At 41.5% G+C, this 14,587-nt stretch overlaps 1 protein-coding gene across 1 annotated transcript in view; it reads right to left on the minus strand.

The window, feature by feature from the left end:
* Positions 1-14,587, minus strand: part of stk32b (serine/threonine kinase 32B) — a 278,391-nt gene that overhangs the window by 92,156 nt on the left and 171,648 nt on the right. The window contains exon 5 of the mRNA XM_033021253.1: positions 3,493-3,666. Within this exon, the coding sequence (XP_032877144.1) occupies positions 3,493-3,666 (174 nt within the window). The remainder of the gene's footprint in view (positions 1-3,492; positions 3,667-14,587) is intronic.

Below are 14,587 nucleotides of genomic sequence, written 5' to 3' on the forward strand. Positions count from 1 at the left end.
TGGAATTCTCTGCCACAGAAGGCAGTGCAGGCCAATTCACTGGATGTTTTCAAGAGAGTTACATTTAGTTATTGGGGCTAACGACATCAAGAGATATGGGGAAAAAACAGGAAAGAGGTACTGATTTTAGATGAATAGCCATGATCATGTTGAATGGCAGTGCTGGCTCGAAGGGCCGATGGCCTATTCCTGCATCTATTTTCTATGTTTCTATGCTTGAGTATATGGCAATAAAACTCGATCACTTGATTTTGAAGCATTCATGCATGGTGGAGGTATAATGTAGTCATAGAGTGATGCAGTGTGAAAACAGGCCCTTCCGCGCAACTTGCCCACACCCGCCAACGTGTCCCAGCTACGCCACCTGCTTTTGGTCCATACCTCCATACCTGTCCTATCCATGTATCAGTCTAACTTTTTCTTAAATGTTGGGATGGTCCCTGCCTCAACTACCTCCTCTGGCAGCTTGTTCCATACACCCATCACCCTTTGTGTGGATAAAGTTACCCCTTAAAAAGTTACCTCTTAAAAATACTTCATACAAAAATCATTGAAATGATACTTCTACAGTGCACTAAAACATGATTTTAATACATCAAATTTCAAAAAGTTCCTACCCTGGGAGGGGGGACACCCTTCTTCCACACCCTCTCCCCACTCGGTTGCTCCACTACCTCACCGGGTACCTCCAAGGCCAGTGATCAGTGATCGCACAGCCTCCCCCCTTTCAAAAATGCTCCAATTTAAAGCATATATATTGTATTCAAGTGTAAGTTAAAAGATTCGCTGCAGTATGCAATTTCTCACTCCCAACTCTCACCCAATGTTGGCAGCCCTGATTTTATAGCAATCAGTAGGTCTGCCTTGTAGCTGGATTTGCTGTGCATTTGAGACGTCAGTGGATGAAATGCTTGCAAAGAAGGTATCATGATCATTCTCATTGAATCTAGCATTCACCTTGATTCTACATTCCTCCTGTGTTTCAATGATAATCAATTTTTTAGTGACCAGTTCGTGGGTAGTTTATTCCCCTGCCCTAGAGTTTTAAATAACCATGCTAACTAGTGAAATTGCTGTTATCTCTTGCACTCAAGTCTGTTTGCATTGAAAGATGGAACCTTGCACAGGTCCACGTGGGCTCTAGATTCTGTGGTGCAAGCCCACCTTTGCTGATTCACTTCTCTCCTCAGAACATGTAACAACCATTGAAATATCCAGTAAAATGGAATTGTCAATTAGTGTAATTACAGCTAAGGTTCACAGCTCTTGACAGCATTCATGCTGTGACAACATGGGTCAATGCACTGGAAATCCTATTTTGCGGACTAATAAGAAAATATAGTGCAGCTGCAGCAGAATATAAAATCAAGCAATACATTTAATTATTATCTGAAATGAAATGCTTTGAGTCAGTTTAAAAAACATGAAATTAAGGAAGCAGTTCCTGTGTTTGGAATTATGTTTTTTTTAACCTATGAATAAAGATCAGAAAACTCATTGAGTGTATTGAAGGCTCTTTTAGCAGAAATATCAATTAAATTTGAGGGTGCAATGAGGTGGATGTAAACTCAGTGCAGCATTTTCTCAGTCACTAAAATTATATCACCAGGGAATTCAATACCTATCAATAAAGTTATTGGATCTACAGTAGTCTTATTTGATGACATGTACATGTATATTCTCTCTGAACATCTGCACTTACATTTCATTGAGTAAACAGAGCTATGTCCTTCCATTATAACTATTGCAATATCATCTTTGTAATTTGCACAGTAAAATAATTTTATGAATATCATTTTGGCTGTTGGTTTACTAATTCTTCACTTACAAGCTTTTGAAAAGAGATATCTAAATCAATCTGAAACAAGATGAGGTGGAAGATCGCAACCTTCACGTAGTCCACCCTGTTTCAAATAAGATCAAATAGAACAAGTTGTCCTACAACTTTAGGCTGTGCACACCATACGCAAGAAGAAAAATAGAAACAAGATATACACTCCATCAGAGTAGATTGTAAGGAACTTTACAAATAAGTTCTATATTTGATATTCAATTTAATAATATCTGCTATAATTTTGATTGTTTAAATAGAATTTATGGAGGCAAAAATCGAAATAACTCGGATTATAACTTTGTTTTTATTATTTGATGTTGCAGTTGAATCATTAATACATTAACACCATCTGTTGCACATCCCTTGTTCCCATCATAGAATTCTGTTTCATCAAATGTATATTAGAGTCACGGTGAATCATTGAGTCATATAGCATGGACTTCGGCTAAACCCATCCATGCCGAATAAGATGCCCTGCTAATCTATTCCCTTTCCATTCATTTACCCATGTCCCTCTAAATCTTTCCTATCTGTGTACTTGTCCAAATGTCTTTTAAATATCGCCATTGTACTTGCTTCAAATATAATATTCTGTCCTGTTTTTCAAATGTTAATGAGTTTTCCAGTTAATATTTTTTTAAATTTTGGACTCTTGATTGAAATATATTTGTATGTTGTACAGATGATGAAATAGTATGATGTTTTCAGTAATATGCAGAGCATTATGCATGCAAGCAGGGAAAGTTCATTGACATCTTAAGATAGCTCAGATCCTTAACACCAAAGTAGACCAATTTGTCCTAAGCACCTGACTTGTCGTGAATGAATGTTTAAGAAGGAACTGCAGATGCTGGAAAATCGAAGGTACACAAAAATGCTGGAGAAACTCAGCAGGTGCAGCAGCATCTATGGAGCAAAGGAAATAGGCAACGTTTCGGGTTGAAACCCTTCCTCAACTTGCTTAGTAAAATCAATATATAGATGGCAACTAATCAAATATTTCACCATTTACTAGCAATCATTTTATTTATAAGGAAATCGGGGCTGAAGACTTTTCTGTTTGACCTGCTTTTAATTTTAATTAAATTAAATAATTATTCATTTCTTACACTACACTGTAATTTTTATTCTTGTATTTTATACTTGTCTTATTCTATTTTAGCTTGTTTATATTTTCTATTCTGTTTAATGACTTTTTTTAATTGCTTTTGTTTGCTTTTTAATGCTTTTGAACTGCCTTGTTGCTGATATGTGCTATATAAATAAACTTGCTTGCACAAATATTTGTGCCTTCTGTACTTACCAAGATCTCTACATTTCTAACCTCACTCATATAATTCATCAGTAATACTCCAAGAAATGCAATCTTTTCATTTGTTACAACTTATTTTCAGTACACATCCAGCAAATTAGTTTTTTTAATGTTTAAAGTGATTCTGCTATAAACCTCCTGCATGAATTAAGAATGTGAATATTTGCATGTTTTATACATTTCCCTGGTAATAGCAAATCCATGTGATACAACAGCACAGTTTTCAATTTAACAATTGGCATATAAAATCTGATGCAAGACATTAATTATTTTTAGATCAGATGTTCATGAAAATAAATCAGCATGAATGGGCAACATGTGATTATATAGTTTGAACATCACAAACCTGTGGATGATGTGGTAGCTTTTTAGGTAGTTCAGAGCTAAAGCCAGTTCACACACATAGAGTTTCACCGCTTCTTCCTTGAAATGGACATTTTGCTGTAAATGATATCGTAAATCTCCGCCAAGAAGCAGGTCGACCACCATAAACATGTCTTCCTCATCTTGGAATGAGTACCTAAAACGAAAAGAAACTTCTGTTAAAGCAAGAATATTCAGAGTATGTGAGTAAACTTCTCTTATCTAAGCCAGGGGTTCACTTCCAAATGAAATTAATATTGCTATTGAATTGGTTTATTATTATCGTGTGCACTGAGGTACAGTGCAAGACTTTTTTTGTGTGCTATCCAATTAATTTAACTAAGGACATACCATGAAGTCATACACAAGGGCAACAATGAGAAAATAGTCCACAGAATATTGGCGGCATGGTGGCGCAGCGTTAGAGTTGCTGCCTTACAGTAGGTATGTTACAATACTTACCTTCAGCGGCGCTGTAATTCTGCCACTGGCCGTGTGCGCGATTTTGGCGCCTTTGAGGGGGGGGCGGGGTTAAAACGTGTTTTTTTCCTACCTTGTCCTGGATTATATTTGGTTGGAGTGCAAGCTTTTGCTGAAGAATCGTTCCGACGGCGTTCTGTGTATTATTTTTTTTAATTGCCCAACAAGTTCAGCGCTGGAATAATTTTAAAATCAGCTTCTAAAGCCGTCAACGCCGACAACGGGGACGGATTTCAGGTACGGGACAGGTAAACGCATAAGATGGCGGCGCTGGCTTAACAGCTGCGGCCCACCTGCAGTCCGTCTGTTTTTTTTTTATTTCGTTTTGTTCTTTGTCATGTCTTAGTTAATTTTGTTTTATTAAGTTGTGTATGTGTGTGGGTGGGGTGGGAGAAACATGCTTTGGTCTCTTCCTTCGGGGGGATGCGACTTTTTCTTCGGTCGTATTCCCCGTCTCCGGCTGCGCTGAGGCCTAATGGCGGAGCTGGCGGCACCGAAGCTGTAGCAGCGGCGGCAGCGGAGACCTGACTCGGCACCGAAGCTGTGGCGGCGGCAGCGGCGGCAGCGGGGACCCGGCTCGGCCCTGGAGCTGTGGCGGCGGCAGCGGCGGCGGCGGAGACCTGACTCGGCACCGAAGTTGTGGCGGCGGCAGCGGCAGCGGCGGCGGAGGAGACCCGGCTCGGCACCGGGGCTGTGGCGGCGGCGGCGGCAGCGGCGGAGGCCCGGCTCGGCCCTGGAGTTGTAGCGGGGGCGGCGGCAGCAGCGGAGACCCGGCTCGGCACCGAAGCTGTGGCGGCGGCAGCGGCAGCAGCGGAGACCTGACTCGGCACCGAAGCTGTGGCGGCGGCAGCGGCAGCGGCGGCGGCGGGGACCCGACTCGGCCCTGGAGTTGTGGCGGAGGCAGCAACAGCAGCGGAGTTTGAACCGTCGCCTCGGCGCAGAGGGAGAACAAAGAGGGAAGAGACAGAGACTTTAAGATTTTTGCCTTCCACCACAGTGAGGAGGTGTTTGGTGAACTCACTGTGGTGGATGTTAAATTTGTGTTGATTGTGTGTTTTTGCCATTTTTAAATTATATGTATGACTGCAGGGAAACAAAATTTCGTTCAGACCGAAAGGTCTGAATGACAATAAACCGAATCTAATCTATCTAATCTAATCTAATCTAAACAGAAGCCGTATATTTTATGTATAAAAGTGGTCCTTAAGATGCCTTTAGTTTACATTTTAAGTTGCGAAACGGGGATTTAGTCCCCATACGAACCAGCAGTATTTTTCATGCCGATACGGGTCTAAATTCATCGCAAACCGCAACATTCCAATAGATCGCGTTCCAGAAAAACCCACTCGCAAGATGATTTAAATGGCCATTAATTTACAGGTATTAAACATTAAATTCCTTCCATTAGGCCTATAAATCCATGACAATGAGATTTAAAAATTATGTTATATTGTGAATTCTTGTGTGAATGTTATTTGGACACTTAGGCTATTTAAAAATGTTAATCTTTTCTTAAGAAATTGATAGATGTTTAGATCTAGTAATTGAATTTTGTAATTAGCTACTATTAGGTAACTAACTAATTATATGCTTTAATTTCAAGTCATCTAAGTAAGATTGTTTCATATTTGTTTCAGAATGCTTCAATCTAGAATAACTGAACATTTCTTTCAGTTCTCTTACATTTTAAGAAAGTTATGGGCTTCTGACTGTCCTCGATCACAGCTTTTGTGTTAAGTCAATGGAAAAGCAATAGGGAACAAGATGCTAATTTCCAAGTATGAAAATGACCATAACTTGTTTAATACTGAAGATATGAAAGTGAATTAGGTGTCAAATTAAACTTCTTTTTATGCTTTATCTGATGGGATAAATTACAGACTTGATTTTTTAAATCTCAAAATTTTGTAACATTGCTAATTACAGTGCATGGAGTGTCGGAGACCCGGGTAAATAATCCGGATAAAGTGAACCCGGGTTTGATTCTGACTATGGGTGCTGTCTGTATGGAGTTTGTACGTTTCCCCATGACCTCATGGGCTTTCTCCGAGATTGTCGGTTTCCTCCCACACCCCAAAGACATGCAGGTTTGTAGGTTAATTGGCTTGGATTTGTATACTTGGTATAAGTGTAAATTGTCCTGAATGTGTGTAGGCTTGTATTAATATGAGGGGATCACTAGTCGGTGCGGACTAATAACAGAGGTAAAGAAGCTTTTCCTAAAACTCTCAAGCGTTTGTATCGTCTGCCTTGCAGGAGAGGGGAGAAGAGGGAATAACCAGGTAAAAGTTCCTTGATTATGTTGGTTGTACCCCCGCCCAACACAGTAACACCATTGTCAAAATCGCGGATGACACCACGGTGGTGGTTCTCATCTCTGGGGGGGATGAGTACGCCTACAGGGATGAGGTGGCACAGCTGACAGTGTGGTGTGGAGAGAATAACCTGCTCCTCAACACCTCAAAGACCAAGGAGCTCATAATAGACTACAGGAAGAAGAAAACGGACATTACACCATTAATCATCAGAGGGGACTGTGTGGAGAGGGTGGCGGATTTCCGTTTCCTGGGAATCCACATTGAGGAGGACCTGACATGGAGCGTGAACACCTCTGCGCTGCTGAAAAAGGTCCAGCAGAGACTGCACTTCCTGAGGGTGCTCAGGAAGAACAACATCACCCAGAGACTGCTGCTGTCCTTTTATCGGTGCTCCATAGAGAGCATCCTAACATACTGTGTATGCGTGTGGTACACCAGCTGCACAGTGGCTAAGAGGAAAGCGCTCCAGAGGGCTATTGACAACGCCCAGAAGATTGTCGGCTGCCCTCTCCTCACCTTGGAGGACCTACACAGTTCCCACTGTCTCAAGAATCCCAGAACATTATAAAGGACATTTCCCACCCCGGACACTCCCTGTTTGAACTGTTGCCGTCAGGCAGACGGTACAGATCAATGAGGATAAGGACAAACAGACTCAAAAACAGTTTTTATCCCACAGCAATAACTACACTTAATATAGCCACCAAATGAGCGCAGGTGCGCTACATACCAAAGGGATTGTGCAATCGACAGAAGAATGTATGGTTGTGTGTTTATGCTTGGTTTTTTCATGTTATTTATTTTAGTTGTTTATTTCAGATATTTCTCTTTTACGTATCGTTAGCTTTTAGATAATGTATGAATGGTGCACTGTCTGGTTGGCATTTTTAATTTCGTTGTACATGTTTACATGTTATAATGATAATAAAGAACCTATTACTATATTGCTTTCCTGAGGCTATGTGAAGTGTAGATTGAGTCAACTGTGGGGAGTTTAGTCTGTATGATGGAGTGGGCTACATCCACAACTCTCTGCAATTTATTGTGGTCTTTCAAAGCAACAGGAATTTGTAACTCAAGGGAATTTTGCTGCCAAAAGGCGAATGGAGTAAAATTACTCCAAAGGTTCCTCAAGAGACCATTATAACAGATGTTGGAAGAAATACTAATGACTATAGAAATAATTAAAAATACTAATAATGTGCATGTATGGCAGGCTCATTTGACTTGTATATGACAGGATGTGTGAATGAGTTAGTAATAATTAATGAAGATCTGTTTCTGTACAGTGGAAATTTTACTGAATAGAAAATCCTAATGGGATGAGGTATTCCCTCCCTCACTCTCTCCCCATCTCTGTCGCACACTCTCCCCATCTCTGTCGCACACTCTCCCCATCTTTGACGTGCCCACTCTCTCTGTCACTCTCTCTCTGTCACTCACTCTCTGTCACTCCCTCTCTGTCACTCTCTCTCTCTCTCTCTCTCTCTCTCTCTCTCTCTCTCTCTCTCTCTCTCTCTCTCTCTCTCTCTCTGTCTTTATCTCACTCTCTGTCATTCTCTCTGTCTCTGTCACTCTCTCTCTCTCTGTCACTCTGTCACTCTCTTTCACTCTCTGTCTGTCACTCTCTCTCTGTCACTACCTCTCTATCTCTCTCTCTCTCTCTCTCTCTCTCTCTCTCTCTCTCTCTCTCTCTCTCTCTCTCTGTCACTCTCTCTTTGTCCCTCTCTCTCTGTCACTCTCTCTGTCAATCTGTCACTCTCTCTCTCTCTCTGTCACTCTCTCTGTGTCTCTGTGTCACTCTCTCTCTGTCACTCTCTCTCTGTCACTCTCTCTCTGCGTCACTCTCTCCCTCTGTCACTCTCTCTCTTTGTCACTATCTCTTTATCTCTCTATCTTTCTCTCTCTTTCTTTCTCTCTTTTTCTTTCTGTCACTCTCTGTCACTCCCTGTCACTCCCTGTCACTGTCTCTTTCTATCTCTCTGTCACTGTCTCTTTCTATCTCTCTGTCACTGTCTCTTTTTCTCACTGTCACTGTCTCCCTCGATCTCTCTCTCTCTCTATCTCCCTCTGTCACTCCTTTGATTGGGAAAGATTCTTGTCAGATGTATGAACTTTAATGACAGCTGTCAACCTTCCCGGTTTTCTTGGATGCAAATGACCTTTGTACATTATTACCAGTTACAAAGCTTGCTCAGTATCACATAATTATATAATCTAAAATTTAATATAAAATCATACCATGATTCATGTCATATCAAATTATATCATGCTATCTCATGTGTATCCTAATCACATTAGGGTCTGATTACAGAGGAAACAAAACCAAATGTAATTGTATTTGAGAAATATTTGCAAATCAAATTTCCTTAACATGTTCAAACGTAATTGTTGTGAGGAAGGGGCAAAATTCTAAAATAATTGCAAAACAAAACAGTTTTACGAGAATGGTGCCAGGGCCAGAGGATGTGAGCTATAGGGAAAGGTTGAGTAGGCTGGACTCTATTCCTTGAAGCGCAGGAGGATGAGGGGTGATTTTATAGAGGTGTATATGATCATGAGAGGAATAAATCAGGTAGATGCACAGAGTCTCGTGCCCAGTCTAGGTGAATCGAGGACCAGAGGACATCGATATAAGGTGAAGGGGAAAAGATTTAATATGAATCTGAGAGGTAACTTTTTCACACAAAGCTGCCTGTATGGAAAAAGCTGCCAGAGGAGGTAGTTGGGGCTGGAACTATCCCAACATTTAAGAAACAGTTAGACAGGTACAAGGATAGGACAGGTTTGAAGGGGTATGGACCAAATGTGGGCAGGTGGGACTAGTGTAGCTGGGACCAAATGTGGCCAGAGTGGGCAAGTTGGGCCGAGAGGCCTGATTCCACACTGTGTCACTCTAGGACTATGACTGAAAATCCAAAATAAAAGCAGAAAAAGTTGGAAATACTCAGCTGGTCAGGCAACATCTGTGGAAATAGTTCATGTTTCACATCAATAACCTGAGAGTCTTTGAGCTGAATGTTAACTTCGACAATTATTCTCTGAATATTCTCCTTGTGCAGATGCTGTTTGACCTGCTCAGTGCTTCCTACATTTTCTGCTTTATTTTACATCCTAAAGTAATACCTATTGTCGGTTTGAAGCAAATCTCTAACTGTCAATCATGGCAATATGAAACAGTGCAAAATATGCACGGATGGTCCAGCCAGTGGATCTCAAAATTACTAAGAAAGAAATTGCATATTGTAGGTAATATCAAGTATTCAAAAGAGTGCTAAAATGCAATCAGATTTCAGATTTCAATTACTTTCAGGGAATCAAATAGACATTTTGAAATGCATTGCAGAACCTATTAATTCAAAGAATTCAATGCTCCAATTTTTTTGCAATGTTCTCAACTCTGCTTTCTTCAGTGTCTGCGATCATTACTGATTACAGTGACAAAATTGACTACCATTTAAACCACAGAGACACCAGAGGCTGCAGATGCATGAATCTTGAGCATAAAACAAAGTTCTGGAGGAACTTGCGGGATCAGGCAGCATCTGTGGTGGGAATGGTCAGACACGTTTCGGTCGGGACCCTTCTTCAGACCCTTCCTCACAACATTCACCTGCTATTATGAATGGAGCCCTCACCCAGGTCTACTCTGTGTCCCACAATTCTGCTCTTACTCTCCCTCCCCACCCCCAGACAGAACATGGATACAATTACCCTGGCCATCACCTTTCACTCCACCATCCCTGCATCCAACAAATAATTTTCCATCATTTCCACTACTTTAATCATGATCCCATCGCCAGTCACGTGTTCCTGTCCCACCCCATTTTACTTTCATAGAGACATTACTCGCTGAAACTCCTTGGTTCTCTTGAATCTCCCTTCACTTGCCAGGCTTTGCTCCAATTCCACTTCTTTCCGACATTCTACCAACATACCCATCAAAACAAGGACAGTATTTCTGTTTTCTGAATAGAAATCCATAGGTCAGCAGTGTCGGTTGTGGGATAAAGAATCGGGGTAAACTCTGAGAAAGAACCCTTTGAAAGGTTGACAGTGAAAGACTTGTGCCCAGATGTACTTACCTCAGCGTTATACAGTGACACACCCATAGTCACTACCTATGAAATACTTACAGACTGAAGCCTGTCCTGTCTGTGCACCTGAGTCTAGAGCATGGAATGAACTGGATCGGCAGGAGATTGAACTTAGCTAAACTTGTTGCCTAGTTCCAGGGCTTTCTCAGCATGGCCCCAGATCTGGTAACGTCTGGTCCATAGTCCCAGGTAAGGCCTATGCTCTCTGACCCAGTTGAGTCCCTGGTCAGGGTCCATGTGGGGATCTGCGGGGTTGAGTCTGGCATTAGACTGCCCTCAGAAAGGAACCCAGCATCAAATGTGAATTGTGCTTGACCTCCTATCAACAGCTATAGATCCCATGGGACTCCTTGTTTATTGCAGCAGCAGACCCTTGTTTATCCCATGGGACTCCTTATTTATTGCAGGCATTATTGCTGGGACCCTTGATGGTTTGCACTGCATATTATCAATTTGCATATGAATGTTAACTAAATTAGCAGTTAGACAGGAACATGGTTAGGACAGGTTTGGAGGGATATGGACCAAATGCCAATATGGATATGGATTAGAGTAGCTAGGACATGTTGGCCGGTGTGGGCAAGTTGGGCCTGATTCTGCACTGTATCACTCTATGACGCCAAGGCTTTAAATGATTAGGAGATTTGCAATTAACATGACAATTGGTGGTGTTATGGATGGCAAGGAAGGTTGTCTAAGGTTACAGCAGGGCAGATCAGATGGAAATTGGCCAGATTGTTGGCAGATGGAACTTAATTCTGAAAAATGTGAGGTGACGCATTTAGAAAAAGCAAAGAGGAGTAGGAGATACAGTATGCAGTAAATGATGGGGTACTAAATTATGTTAATGAACAAAGGAACCTTGGGGTTCAAGCCCATAGTTTCCCTGAAAGCAGCAAAACGGATAGAAAAGGTGGTAAAGAAAGCATATGGCACGCAGCCATCATAAACAGGGTGTTATGCTGCAATTTCATACAATAAACACACTTTAGTGGTTAAGCTGGAGAGAATGCAGAGGAAATTCATCAAAATGTGTCTGGATTGGAGGACTCCAGTTATGGGGAGAGATTGGATAGGCTGGGCCTGTTTTCCCCTGAGCAAAGGAGATTAATCGAGTTACCTGATTCTTAAACTGTAAAGCATAGACAGGGTAGACATATAGAATCCATTACCTATGGGAGGGGGATCAAAAGCAACATGATTAAATAAGGTAAAATAAGGGGTTTTAAAGGAGAATTGAAGGGAAAGTTTATTTTTACACAAAAAGTGATTAATATCTGTAACTCGCTGCCAGAAGAGACTCCATTTATGATGCAATTAGACAGGCACTTGATTAGGCCAGTAATAGACAGATACAGGCCTAATGAAGGCAAATGGAATTAGTGAAGATGAACAATTGGTCTGCATGGACGAGGTGGGCTGAAGGACCCGTTTCTGTGCTATAACATTTATAACTTGACTGACTATTCTCTGTGCGCTCTTCTGCCACTCTTTAGAGGAGGTCGAGGGTACCTTTAGAATGCTTGGCCCATCTCCCACAACATGAGGGGGGACCTCATTGAAACATACAGAAGATTGAAAGGCTTGGGTAGAGTGGATGTGGAGAGGATGTTTCCACTAGTGGGAGAGTCTAGGACTAAAGGTCATCGCCTCAGAATTAAAGGACTTTTTTTAGGAAGCAGATGAGGAGAAATTTCTTTAGTCAGAGGTTAATGAATCTGTGGAATTCTTTGGCACAGAGTCCGTGGAGGCCAAGTCAGTGGAAAATTTTAAAGCAAAGATAGATAGATTCTTGATTCGTACAGGTGTCAGAGGTTATGGGGAAAAGGCAGGAGAATGCGGATACGAGGGAGAGATAGATCAGCCATGATTGAATCGCGGGCTGATTGAATGACTTGATGGGCTGATTAGCCTAATTCTACTCCTATTCCTTATGATCTACTGGTTTTTTAGGGAAACTGGAACGTGTTGCCATAATCCAAAGGTCAGAAGTGTTCCCTTTAAGTTACGGGAAATCTGTACAATGCCTGTTGGATCCCAAGGACTGGCGCATCCCAGGTTAGTGGTGCGGTGGGCAGAACTGGGCATCGCAAAGACAGCAAGTGAAGGGAATCTGGGGGGGACCCAGATGTTGTACACCTATTGTCCATTCATAAAGAATTTGTTCTTTTATGCTAAGAAAAAAGCAGTTCCAGAAAATCACATAGAAGTCTTGAGATAAAATAAATGGTTTTAAGAGTTAACGTTCAAATCTTTTATTTCTTTATCATAATCCAACAATTTATATAATTATTAATGTGTAAGATTTCCATCACTGGAATCTCTTTGAACAGAATTGATGCCATATCATTAAAAAGAAACATAATTGGTTTACTTTTTAATTATTATGGAGTTCATTATATCATTATCAAACCAATTTCCCCTCCCCAACAAAAGCTTCAGACCATAAACCAGTAAATTAAAAACAGTTAGTGAAAATATGGAATGGCTAATTCAACAGTATGCTTTCTGTAGAAGTTTGTAAGAGTCACCGGAGACATGGTAAATTTCCTCAGTCTCCTCAGGAAGTAGAGGTGTTAGTGTGATTTCTCAGCTGTCGTATCAATGTGGTTGGTCCATGACAGATCATTGCGTAATATTAACGCAAAGGAACGAAGCTCTCAACCAATTCCACATCTGCACCATTGATGCTGATTGGGGCAGGCACTTCACAATGTTTCCTGAAGTAAAAAACTAGCTCCTTTGTCTTGCTGACATTGAGGGCAAGGGTACTGCCTTGACACCATGTCACTAGGTTTTCTATCTCCTTCCTATACTCTGTCTCGTCATTGGTCATGATTCGGCGCAGCACGGTGCTGTGGTCTGCAAACATATGGCGAGGCCACAGCATATGTTTTTATATTATTTCTCACATAACTTATGTATGTTTTAATTCCAGTTGAACTTAAAATTTTACTTTAGTTTAGAATTACGGTGTGGAAACAGGACCTTCGGCCCATCCAGTCCGCACCGACCAGCGTCCCCTGCCCATTAACACTGTCCTACACACAAGGGACAATTTACAATTTTTACCAAAGCCAGTTAACCTACAAACCTGTAGGTCTTTGCAGTGTGGGAAGAAACTGGAGCACCTGGGAAAAACCCAGGCGGTCACGGGTAGAATGTACAAATTCTTTACAGATAGCACCCATAGTCAGAATCGAACCCAAGTTTCTGGCGATGTAAGGCAGCAAATCTATTGCTGCACCACTATTATAGTTTAATAGTGTGTTGGATCTTCCAAGCATTTTGGATATCTACTTTTTTAAATGCTTCTATTTTAATACAAACTGTATAGTCTACTGGATGCTCCTATCAAGATGCAGGGCCTCGTACACATCCCATCTTCTGAAATGATTAGGCGAGCATGGGAAGATGAATTGGGTTTACTAATCTCAAAGGATAGTTGGGAGCAAAGCCTTTTATACATACATTATTGCTCTCTTAATGTTAGGCACTCCCTGATACAATTTAAAAAACTGTACAGACTCTATTATTCAAAGTCCAAATTGAACAAGATCTTCCCAAATGTCTCTCCTATCTATATTACTAAATCTCTGATCTTGACCGCTTTTGGCCCACTTTGCTGCGATTTCCGACAGAACGCCGCCACCTATGGCCGTCATTTTTGGCCACCTCGCTCAGAGCCCCCCTCCGCCTTAAGGGTGTGGAGGATTTTTTTTCCCATCGATGACAAATCAGAGAGATATTAATGTTTTTAAAACATTCACCATTCTCTCTGCTGCCCCGGCTGGAGGGAGGGGGAGGGACTATAAAACCAGGAAGTGGTGTGCCTCACTCAGTCTCTGCAAAGTGGATGAAGCCAAGGGTCACGTCTATCTGAGCTCTGAATAACACTGAACAAATGTCTACACAACTGTGAGTACCCTTAATGTGGTTTGAAAATGAAAATATGGTTTGTTTGAAGTAAAAAGGCATTGCCTGCAAATGGTTGTTTGGGTGCTTTGGCTTGAAGTTGAAAGGGACTACTTCCTGTTAATTGTGGCTTGGGAGCTTTGGTTTAAAGTTGAAAGGCACTACTTATTGCAAATGGTGGCTTGGGAGCTTTGGCTTGAAGTTGAAAGGCACTACTTACTGCAAATGGTGGCGGGTGATTTGCTTGAAGTTGAAAGGCACTACTTAC

This window comes from Amblyraja radiata, chromosome 1 (assembly GCF_010909765.2).
Source record: "Amblyraja radiata isolate CabotCenter1 chromosome 1, sAmbRad1.1.pri, whole genome shotgun sequence".
NCBI lineage: Eukaryota > Metazoa > Chordata > Chondrichthyes > Rajiformes > Rajidae > Amblyraja > Amblyraja radiata.